Below are 12,209 nucleotides of genomic sequence, written 5' to 3' on the forward strand. Positions count from 1 at the left end.
TTTCTTCTAACTTATGTTGTGGGTTACTGATTGTGCTCTATATAACTGTACTGGTAAAATAAGTAGTACAGAATGTTTCCAGACACTTTGTCGTCTTCACTGCTGGATTGTTTGAGTGGTACTGAAGTTTTAGTCTTCAACTACTAGCATTCTCCTAAAGAGTTCCCAGTGGGAGGTTAGTATAGGCAAAGCTAAGGAATGTTTCTGGAGCAGAGCCGCTGTCTTCTGGAGATTGAGTTTTTAACAGTATAGACATGGGCTCTTTTTTCCCGTGTGGCCTCTATACCATCAAATGGGTCCAAGATTGTTTATGTACTAGTATGGATGTACCTAGAGTAACTCATGATGCGTATGTAAATTACTGTTATACATTGAGGAAGATGTTTGGATATTGCTATGAAAGGTGATATAAACCGATTTAGGTTACTGTTTCACTTAGCCATCACTTTATAGAGGAAATCTAACACTTCAGTTATGTCCATTTCCAAGATACGTACTCTTGCATAATCTTTCTTGGAGACACCACGTAAGCATGTAAACAGCTGGTAAAACTACAGTCAAAATAATGTTAAAGTTTGTCAGGCTGTTTCTTCTTTTGAATTAGTTGCTCTGTTATTTGTAATAATGAAAGTTTTGCTAAGAAAGGGCAATTTGAGATGGGAAGAGAGCAGAAATGTATCATTTAACAATATCTTTTACAGCATTTTATTTTTTCTTGCAGTGTATCCCTATATCGGGGAAATTGCCGACCTCTCCGGTTTGAGCCACCAATGCTGGATTTCCATGAACAGTAAGTTGAAAAGTCTTTTGATCTGTTTAGTTAGACAAATAGAAAAAAAAATCTCAAGAGCATTTAGAACTGATGAAGAAGGTTGTATACATAAATTGCACTGATAGATTGTCCATAAGTGTAGTTGACCTACTTGTTCCAGAAAGCTGGTGTACTCAGTCTTAAACATCATGTAGCAACCTATCGGCTGCCGTGGTTTTGGTAGTGTAGGTACTTGTACTTACTTTTTAGGTACTTGTATAGCTGCTCTGCAGAGTGGAAACAGTTTTAGGTCTAGAATTTAATGTACTGAGGTGAGATTATCTTTCTGCTTGTATATAACCCACGTCAGAGAGCATCTACTCTAGCATGTCTATTTTACTATTGCATTGGTGGCAAAAAAACTTTTGTCAATGGATCTGCAGTTACTAGAACAGTAACGCAGAGTTGTGAAAATACAGCCTCAAGGAGAACAAACAGCCTCCAGGAACCCAGCTCCATGCTCTACCTTGCAGCTGGTTGCTGTTTTGATTATCACTGGCTGAATGTAATCGTTTACAGCAAACCTATCTGTGACTTCTCTAAAAGATAAAAGAAAAGGAGGAGGAAGAACGTTTACCAATTTCAACAACGTACCTGTTTGTAATTGGTTCCTCTGAGAACCACTTCAGTCTTAACTTTTCCTACTGGTAACTGGTTACTGTGTATAGGTAGCTACAACTATTCTTCTTGTTAACAGTCAAAACCAGTTCTGGAATTGGTGTACATGGATGCAGCCTCTGTGCGTGATTGATACTTTTGACACGACGTACACTGCAGTGAGGACATTTCAAATATTTTGCTAACAGTTCAACCTGGAAGAAAGAAAACAGCCCAGGTGTGCCTTAGCGCAGTGTTGCTTCCCCCATCCTCAGCCAGCGCTGCTGCTGGATGAAAGGCTGTTTTATTTACAGATAAGCCACAGATTATTAATAAAAATATAGTACCCCTTGTTTGTAGGTAAAACCATTGTACAGTGTGGTGACTACAGAGATGTGCAAGGAAGCTCCTGTGTATTGACATGGTGTATATTTCTGTGTTTCTGAAAGAAGAGAGACTGTAACTGTACATTGTTTGCACAGAGCAGTTTTCCAGAAATAACCTTTATACAAAACCCCAAATGTAATGCCACTAAATAGCAAAGCTATTTGAAAATGCTTCATTTTACAGAATTTATCTGCACTCAGTCTAACAAAATTGTAACTTTTACTTCCGAGCAAAGACATAATAAATCACCGTGTCCCCTCTTCCTTATTCCTTCAAAATTTCAGAATCTCTAGCTTCTGATGTTGTGTGGTTTTGTTGTTTTGTTTTTTGTAATGTCAGTAACTGGTCCTCTGTAAGAGGATATTGAGCTTCTAAATTGAATAGTAAAATACCTAGTGGTAAGCCCTGCTCTACTGCATCTCTGCTGTAACAAAATTAGGTTATAGTTAACAAATTACACTGGTGAGTGCAGTACAAACTCAAACTTGTAGAGCAGTTTGCGCTTTTTTAGAGTTACTGTAAACTTACCGATTGATTTGGTTTTAAGTGATTTTCTCTTAAATTTGTAAAAGTTTTGAGTACATAGTAAGTATAGAATTTGACGTTTAAAATGTATTTTATACACCTTTTTCTAATATGAATAAAGCGTTTGGTTGATATGCTCTGAAATACCTTGCTTTTCAAGGTCACCTATAGTTTGCATGCTTATCTGAAGAAAGCTACCTGTGCTGCTTTGCTTTGTAGATTTCCAAAGATTTTTTTTTTTTCCCCGTGCTAAAAATAGATTCCAGACAGTATCATAAATACTTTAAGCTGTTCTTCATTATATTTTGGCTTTTTATGTAAGCTGTTCTTGTCAGAGCTGAAAGCATTGAAGAAATAGTGTAGATCTAGTACGCTGTTAAAGTAGTGTAAATCTCTTACCTTGGAAGGGCTCTGTACAGTAAATGCAGAACTGCGCTGGGGGATCGCTGCCTTCTATCAGTTAAAACAGGGAACCTGTGTGTTAGATCTTGGTTCATTATGTCTTCTGTTTATTTTTTTCTAACAGTATATGGTAATTAATTTATCTGTTGTAGTTTAGGTCATAATCTCAGGCAGAAATAGTTTTCTGATTTATTAAAACTTCAGTAAGATGTCAAACACAGTTTTAGAAAAGGTTTCGATATGGAGCCCTAAAGTTTAGTTTAAAATCTGTACTCATGCATTTAAATAAAAGTGAACCAACTCTGAGAAATGCTGAGTAACTCAACCTTGTGGTGGGAACAAACTACAGGTGCCAAGCACCTCAGGAGTCAAATAATGCAGATTTAAGGTTTTGGCTTTTTTGCCTTTTAAAATAGACAGGGTTTTCACATTCAAATTCTGTCTTTTCTTTCTTTGTTAATAATGGATTTTAGGAAAGGCTTATTTAGTTTCTGAATAAGTATTGTACCTAAATGGTGTTTTGGTAATGGCTAGCACTAGCATTTAGTAGAGCAAGCTTGTTCAAAGTTCATGTTTAAGCTGAGCTATCAACAAGTATCGTTCCTAGGCTAATGCAAGATGCAATATCTAATTTCAGTTGTAAGCTAACCCATTCTTCCTGTGACATTTTTGGTCTGCTGAGAGTGTGTGGGTTTAATCAGATGTTTCAAAAACATGCCAACTTGAGCAGGAATAATATTTATTAAAAGTCATTTTATCTAGGGATCTCAGAAAATCAAAATCAGTATTAAGCTGATAAATAGGTGCAGTAGATCTGCTTCCTGTGTTCCATCTGAAGATGAGATTACAATGGCCTTATACTTGTGTTTTATAACAGTTGGGGTTTTTTTAATGCTGTTTTAATATAAAATAAACACCACCATATTCTACCACTTTGAAGGCAGTCCAGGTAATCTCACATTTATCAAAGGAAATGTATGCTATATGTTAGGATATGCAAATCTTTAGCTCACTTGAAGAGATCCCAAGTGTTCTCTGTATACATTAAGCCTCTGGGAATGGGGTGGAACTGAGGCAGGTTCTCCCATGTCACTGCTCCAGGAGACTGCTTGGACTAAGTCGAATACTCATTTGGTTATTTAATGTGAAAGCCTCCTGCTTGTGTTTCTGAAGCAACACCAGTCTTTGCCTGGAACCAATTCTGCAACATGTTGGATATCGGAGATTTGGGGCTTTAAAGAAAACAAGCAAAAAAACCTCCACCCAAAACCAACTCGACAACTAGCTGCCTTTATTCTTAGCTGCATTCTGTTCCTTGTCATCTCTCTTTTAATTTGTTACTCTCCCCTGTTGTTAAATGGGAATGGAATAATTGAGGTGTTCTAACATACAAACAGTAACCATTACATCGTCTTCCATGGCTTTGGGAGTCAGGTGCTCAGAGGCTGTTTTGGCAGAACAGTCATTACGTATATGGCTTTCTGTGTTTGAGACAAGTCTTCATATTAGAGCTCTTGCAGATGGCCCATCTGAGTGAAGACTGAAGAATACTGTTGCAGGGCAGTTTAAATTCAGTTCTTGCACCTGCTTTGTGGGAGAACTTGAATCTTCGTAGATCTTGATAGATTGCCTTCATCTGTGTTAATTCAACTCTGACTATATTAAAAGTAGAGTTTTGAAAGTTCTTCACAATTACATTTTTGGTAGAAGTAACTTTTGGTAATGGAGCACTTGGGTATTGAGTATTTTAGGATACTAGCACAGTATAAGCTAGAACTGCTTACCATCAAAATTTTAAAATGTGGAATTATTTTAAAGACAAAGTTGACATCTTACCCCTGCTTCATAGAAATTATTGGTAATGTATTAAATGATACTCTTAGCAAAAGTGATATTTTAATCCTTGATCAACAATATGATTCTGTGGTGAATGGAGGTTGTTGCTTCACTCAATTTGAGCAAGGTCCCATTCTCTAGACAAAGGTTTCTCATTGGTAGGACAGTATTCTGAAACTCTGTCTTTCGGTTTTCTGTTGATAAACAATCTCGCTTTGCATTTCCTTTGAAATGTTTTCCTTAGGGGATTTTTGTAACGTTTTCATGTTTCTTCTTTGTGAGCTCTAGTATTTGGCAGAATATTCTGTGAAAGCTTGAGCTGGTCTTGAAAGCAATTGCTTGGTAACATTCAAATATTTGAGACCTTCTTGCAGGTCTTGAGACCTTCTGTTATTTGAAGTGACATAAGAGGATGGGAAGCTTACCAAATTGGTCTATTTTCTTCAAGAAAATAGACCCAGTGTTCCCCAGTGCTCAGTATTGGGGTTGGTTCTGTTTAATATCTTTATCAATGATCTGGATGAAGGGATTGAGTGCACCCTCAGTAAGTTTGCAGACGACACCAAGTTGGGTGGAAGTGTCGATCTGCTGGAGGGTAGGAAGGCTCTACAGAGGGATCTGGACAGGCTGGATCGATGGGCCGAGGCCAACTGTATGAGATTCAACAAGGCTCAGTGCCGGGTCCTGCACTTGGGTCACAACAACCCCATGCAACGCTACAGGCTGGGGGAGGAGTGGCTGGAGAGCTGCCTGGCTGAAAAGGACCTGGGGGTGTTGGTTGACAGCCGCCTGAACATGAGCCAGCAGTGTGCCCGGGTGGCCAAGAGGGCCAATGGCATCCTAGCTTGTATCAGGAATAGTGTGGCCAGCAGGACCAAGGAGGTGATAGTGCCCCTGTACTCGGCACTGGTGAGGCCGCACCTCCAATACTGTGTTCAGTTTTGGGCCCCTCACTACAAGAAGGACATGGAGGTGCTGGAGCGTGTCCAAAGAAGGGCAACAAAGGTGGTGAAGGGTCTAGAGCACGTGTCTTACGAGGAGTGGGTCAGGGAGCTGGGGTTGTTTAGTTTGGAGAAGAGGAGGCTGAGGGGAGACCTCAGTGCTCTCTACAACTACCTGAAAGGAGGTTGTAGCGAGGTGGGGGTCAGTTTCTTTCCCCTAGTAACAAGTGATAGGACAGGAGGAAACGGGCTCAAGTTGTGCCAGGGGAGGTATAGATTAGATATTAGGAAAAAACTCTTCACGGAGAGAGTGGTTAGGCATTGGAACAGACTGCCTAGGGAAGTGGTACAATCACAGTCCCTGGAAGTATTCGAAAAACATGTGGACGTGGTGCTTAGGGACATGGTTTAGAGGTGGACCAGGCAGTTAGGTTAACAGGTTGGACTCGATGATCTCAGAGATCCTTTCCAACCGTAACAACTCTATGATTCTAAGAACTCTAATCTCTTAACAGTAAATAGTGGAGAATTTTAGCAACTAGGCAGTTTATCCGAATTGCTGGTTTTCTTACATTTTAAACAAGTATATTTACCAATGGTGAAAGGACGAATAAGGTACCTATAATGTGCAGCCAAATGTTTACACACTACATTTGATACACTTCTAATGTGTGAGAGTTTGACATTGTTGGAATTTTTTGAAAATGTTGCAAAATGAAATTTTCATTTTCCTTGAAGTTTGTTAAATGTAAGAAATTGTTGACAGTAAATTGACATTTAGTCCAGATGTACGTCTCTTTCCGTTTGCATATCATGCTAGACTGCAAAATGCTGCCAAAGCAAGTAATAGTTTATTACACTGCTAGATTCATTTAAATCACAGTTGGTGACATGATTGGATAACACTCTACTACTGGTGTTTTGTATATGGGGTTTTGCTAACTGTTAGGAAAAGGTATGATTTGTTGAACGGGATCTAAGTTAGATTACTAACATAAAATGGGATGTTTGCTCCATTTAGTGTGTTATATGGACATTAACTTTTTGTCAAGTGTAGTATAAAAGAACTTTCTTGATTTGTTAAAAGCCAGTGAAATCTGGAAGCTGAGAAACAATTGGTCTATAGGTGAGTACATATACAAACCCAAAACCCTTCTGTTTTCTTTTGCTTTTCCGAGTGAGAGACACATTTGCATTCTCAAAGTTACGTGCTTCAGTTACTCTAACTTCAGTTAAAGCAGCAGCTTGCCTGTGTCACTCAACCAGTGATGCATACAGCCTCACGTGAAACGGGAAGAATGCTCTAGTCACTAATTCTCTAGTCTCATACATCATGCAGGCTTCCTTCACGTAAGGACCTAGCATTTTCTTCAGAATGGGGTACAAAAGGCATTCCCTTTCAGTCCCTAGGGGCAGCCTTGTAAGACCACCTCGTTTCATTTCATTAAAAGTAGCTGGATACGTTACAAGTCAACACCCAAGTCTTTGTTGCTGGAGCTCACTCTCTCTGGTCTTCTGGCTGGAGAGCCATCTGCATTGGTTCAGGAAGTTCCCAAGCTGCATATCCTTAGAGGCTAGGAGAGTTTTCTGGGCACCTGACTTTGTATGCTTTCCACATTATTACACTTTTGCCTTCTAGGCATCTGCCATTCACTCCTGTCTGACACAGGATACTGGTTTAACCCACGTGGAACTGTTAATATGCTGTGCAACAACTGGTCTTACAATTGTTTCAGCAGTTGCCAAAGATGCTAAAAGAAAAAAATAGTTGGGGGGAAAACATATTTGTTAAATTCCCAGATTCATGAGGAGTTTACCTGAGTTGAATCTTGAGTATATTTATCTATATTGCCAGCATTCCAAAATCTAAGTGGGAAGCTTTTGGTTGACTTCAGTTCTCTCTCCATTCTCATTAGAAAGAACAGGAGATGGAAGAGGAAGAATATATCTGCTGAATTTATATCCTTTGCATTGCAGTAACAGATTTGTGTCACTTTTCATAAATCAAGCAAGCATTTTGCAGAGGTGTCTAAGCTATATGCAGTAAGAAAATAATGTAATTACTCTTTTAAAAGGGCATTTTCTCGATCCATATTTGCTTCACAGTGAGTAGCTAGATATTTTTGCAAGTTAAGTTTGAGCCAATAACTCAAGGATTCATCTCCCCAACTTTTTGCAGGAGCTGGTTTCCTTTGTTAAAAGAATCTACCTCTTCATCCCTAGAGCAGCAATGAATTCCATTACAAGGACATGCTTACAATACACTGCAGATACTAACTCAGACTTTGGAAAGAGCTGAGTTGCAGCAGTAAAGAATATGAACACAGGCTTCTTTACCCATTTGAACAGGCACCTCACCCTTGTTAATTACCATCTTCTCATCTAGGTTGTGGTATCTGTTTTTTATCAGTGTAGGTGGACCTAGAATTATGCAGGGACAAAAGATCAGGAGCAAAATCTTACGTGCTTTGACAGTTCATGTTTGCCTGAAGGCGTGTGTCTGTACCCGCTTCTTGCAATGAAAAGTGCTAGCTGTGACTGCTCCAGGAAATTCTGCTGTAGAATTTGGCACCAGGTAACATTATACTTGTGCAGATCATTGCGGCTTGATAATCAGCAGCCTGCAGAGCATCCCTTATGTGATTATTGCTTGGGATGTAGGGTCATTAAAGGCATCTGGTGCACACTGCTTTACCTGGATTTTACCATGTCTGATGGCAGAAAAAACAAGTGAGGTTGTCCTAGTTCTGTAGATTTGGCTAACATCAAGCATAAAGAATATAAGGAAAGCTGTATCTGAGCAAAACATAATACTGGACTCATTGTTTCAAAATCAGAATGGTCAACAAAATAGTAAAATAAAACACAGTCCTAGCAACAGAATTCCTTTTTAGTGACTTCTGACTTTATCGCCTATAATTATGCTGTGGTGGTTTAGTCTGGAATCGGAAGTTAGTGAACTGTGTCTGTCATGGCTGCTTCCCTACCAGCTGTTTTTGTAGGCTTTGGCCTCTCAAATATACTGTCTTATATTCCCCTCTTTTCAGAAGTGGAAAAGCGTGAAGGCCTAAAAAAATTTTTAATATTTGAAACATTTCCTGGGATAATGGGTTTTACTTCCAAACTACCTTTCCGACAGGAACAGGCTGGCACTTCAGTATTACCGGTTCATTCAACATAGTTTTCTTGGCTTTGTGGTGTTTCACACATTATGCATCATAAAAAGTGTCACTTAAGTCAACTCTGACCTTGGGTTTTCTGTACGCAGCTGGTTCTCTGTAGAGACCACAGGTGATATGCTAGTCATGTCGTTTGCTCACGTGTAATACAGTGCTTAAAATCTACCTCATCTTCTCTCGCTTCCTGCTGTTGTGGTCGGTGGGAACTGTTCTGCTTGATTCTTGTTTTCGGCTCATAAGCTCCTCTTACGAAGACTGGTTGGAGTGTGTTGTAATAGAGGAGGAGGATGGTTTCCCCTCCCTGGGGAGCTACTGAACGTGCTCTGGGGAAGAGAAGTATCCAGAAACTGCACTGTGGCAAGCAAAAGAGTTGCAACAAGGTGCTGGGAGCATGTCTTCCACTCAGGAGAATGAGAAATTGCAGTGAGAACTAGGAGACGGGCAGCTGATCCTCAGGAGACACTGAAAGAGCTTCCTTCGATGTTGGAGGAGTTGGGCTATTTTTTTTTTTTTTCTTTTTTTTTTTTTGGTGTTGATAGAATCAGAGAGTACTTGTTTGAGGCATGACCGCTTTGTCTAAACAACGAGTTCACTGCAAAATTGCTGACTGTAACAAAAGCTTGCTTATGCCTTTCACAGTTACCAAACAGATAAAATACTCAAGCCCATCTGTACTGACGTCGGTGAAGGAGCGTTTGAAGCAGTGGGTTCAGAATTCCGGGGGTGCTGGGTAGCTCCATATCAGCAGACTCTTTTCTCAGTTGTGCTTTTGTGGGTGTTTGGTTAGGTTTTCGGTTTTGTGTGGGTTTTTTGGGTTTGTTTTTTTGTTGTTGGTTTTGTTTTGTTTTGTTTTGTTTTTTAAATGAGGGTGGGGTAGAGATGGGGAGCTTTGGAGGGCTGGCTCTCATTCCGATTCCTCTGGTCTGATAAGCCTTTCCCTAGCAAAGGGAGAGCAGGTGTGTAGGTTTACTGTTTGATTCCATTGATCAACAATGTAGCAGTTACAGCAGTTAATGCAAAACATCACAGCTGATAAACCATTTCCCTTTCTAATATCCCCATGTATACTGGCAACAGATACGAATACTTTTATGGCTTACCCTGGACGTTAGGTTTTGTACGGGTTTTAAAAGGTGAGGAGAGGAATTGCCGTCTTCATTGCTAGTTAAGTTAGAGAAGTCAAAATGAGATTTTTTGTTTTTTGATAGTGAAAGAAGGATCAAGAACAAGCGTTTGCTGATGGAGACATAAAATTAGGAGGACTCAGCAAGCAAAGCAAAGAAATTTTCAGTAGTAGAGTGCAGATACATTCTGCTGTTAGTGATGATGCAGTTCATTGAAGGTTAATAATTGTGTCTTTGAATTAATATCATGGTCTTTAGCATCCTTCTGTTAGTCCATGTTTCCTAAGCAGGAGGTTCTGTCTGTTACCACAGTCACTTTGTAAATTGTGGTATAGTTTGATCACTGTCACTAAATCCTCCATACAATGCAATCTTTATTTTACAGCAAACTTATGTTGCTCTACCTATTGAGACATACCCCACCCCACCCCCGCCCCAGCTGAAAAACTGTGCAACTCCAATAGCGCTTATTAATTTGGCCTGTTAAAGTTAACTAAGGATGGCAGAACAACTGCCTGCTATCGGTCATCATGACTTCAGGTACTACAGATAGTAATTCTTACCAATGGTTTTGCGGTCCTTGCAATGTTTGGAGCAGGTGGCATGGGAGGGAGTGCTACATGGAATACGTGTAGCCTGGAAGTTAAGAGTTAACTATTTTGAATTTGAAAATTTAATTTGGAGCAAATTGTAATCTCCACACTTTACTAGTGCTTTGGTGCTGATGCTTAACACATGTGTTAAAAGGCATGAAAAAAATGCTGAAGAGATACCAAAGTCTGAAAAATATTTGGTGCAACTGAAGCATTTATTGTCACGTCAGCTGTTGTAAGCAAAAAGGAGCAAGCCTAAAGCTTGTGTGGAATAAATTGTTAGCATGTCTTGTTACTGAAAAAGTGTGCTGTTGTTTAACTGTTTGACTTCTGTGTTTTAGACTACCTAAATTCTTGAATTTATCTCAAGCATTTCTTATTTTTTTCCTTAAGGTATGAATTCAAATGCAATATATAAATAAAACAGTTGTTGCTATGCATGTCTGTGTACTTAATTCTGCAGAGCATATTATAAAACATAATACCAGAAAAATTCTGGGTTCTGAGTAAGACTGCTTACAATCTGTCAGGAAAAAAATTGTGCTTAGACTTTTGTCTAGGGTATGTTCTGTTTATTTTAAGTTGCTGCGTGCAACCTTTCTTAAGATAATTATTTAGAGGTTCTAGCACAGGAATAGAAAACTTTGCCTTTCTTGATTCTGAAGCAAAAAACTGAAAAATAGAATTTCATTTTGGATAGGTGTCATTTTAGAGGATGATACAATGTTAGGTAAGCCTTCAGGAAAAGTAATCAATAAAATCACAGAAAAGACGTTAACTAAGTAATTATTCGAGGCAGAATTTACATATGTTACTTGAAAAAACATTTAATGCAACGTTCTATTGTCGGTGTTAATCACCATTATGTTCCTATATGGTTTAATGGGACAAAGCCCCATGCTCTATTTTCTAGAATTCTAACACTTTAAAACTATTCTCTCTGTTTCGACAGGCCAGTTGGAATGCCAAAAATGGAAAAAGTTTACCTACATAACCCTAGCTCAGAAGAAACAATTACATTAGTATCAATATCTGCTACCACGTCACATTTTCATGCATCATTTTTTCAGAATAGGGTAAGTTATTCTGCTTTCTCAAAATAAGCTTTTCCTTCCTCCTCCCCACCCCGAATGGGAGCTTGATTTCCCTCCCTTCTTTAAATGAGCTACTTACTGCGATAATTACATATCTAAAAGTATTAAGATATTGCAGTTCTTGATCTCATATCAGTTACCAAGCAAATTTGAACTGAGCACAGAAACACAAACAAACCCTACTAGAAGGGAAGGAATGAAATATTGCATAGGACTTCTGACTACATTGGAAGTCTATACTGTAACTGATGGTTTAATGGCAGATCTCCTTTGTTGCTGAAGGGACTAAGTGTATGTTGCCTTAGAGCACATACAGGAACAAGCTGTCCTTACAATTTTTCTGAAAATTGTAAGTCCAGTGAAGTGGTGTTAGTGTGAAGTAGTCACTCCAATGCACTTATAACTATTGCAAGTTAAAAAAGCACGGTGTCAGCAGGGTTAACTCTTAACCACATTACTGTCAGGTATAGTCCTCTCATTTCAGTTTTGTCTACAGGGCCTGTGGCTTAGCAAGGGCCATGTAAACACTAAAAACTTAAGAAAACCTGTCTATAAGCAACCTTTCTCACTTACGGAAGTCTTGTAGTAATTGCCTTTCTCCAATGTTCTGTAAACTGTCAGTCCAAAATATTTCTGATAAGCTGAACTCTAAGTTCGGAATGCAACATAAAAATTCAATTAAATATGATCCTGCCCTAGATAATAGTTATAAAATACTGG

General features: G+C 39.0%; 1 protein-coding gene across 2 annotated transcripts in view; it reads left to right on the forward strand.

Moving 5' to 3' along the window:
* Nucleotides 1-12,209, forward strand: part of TMEM131 (transmembrane protein 131) — a 104,595-nt gene that overhangs the window by 41,367 nt on the left and 51,019 nt on the right. For both annotated transcript variants that reach the window (XR_015704613.1, XM_087756787.1), the window contains exons 4-5: nt 722-790; nt 11,348-11,471. Coding sequence is in view for 1 of the 2 variants with exons in the window: in XM_087756787.1 (XP_087612913.1) it covers nt 722-790; nt 11,348-11,471 (193 nt within the window). In the remaining variant the exon portion in view is untranslated. The remainder of the gene's footprint in view (nt 1-721; nt 791-11,347; nt 11,472-12,209) is intronic.

Source organism: Nipponia nippon, unplaced genomic scaffold (genome assembly GCF_047370975.1).
Source record: "Nipponia nippon isolate SJK-2023a ecotype South Korea unplaced genomic scaffold, ASM4737097v1 scaffold_2, whole genome shotgun sequence".
Classification (NCBI taxonomy): Eukaryota; Metazoa; Chordata; class Aves; order Pelecaniformes; family Threskiornithidae; genus Nipponia; species Nipponia nippon.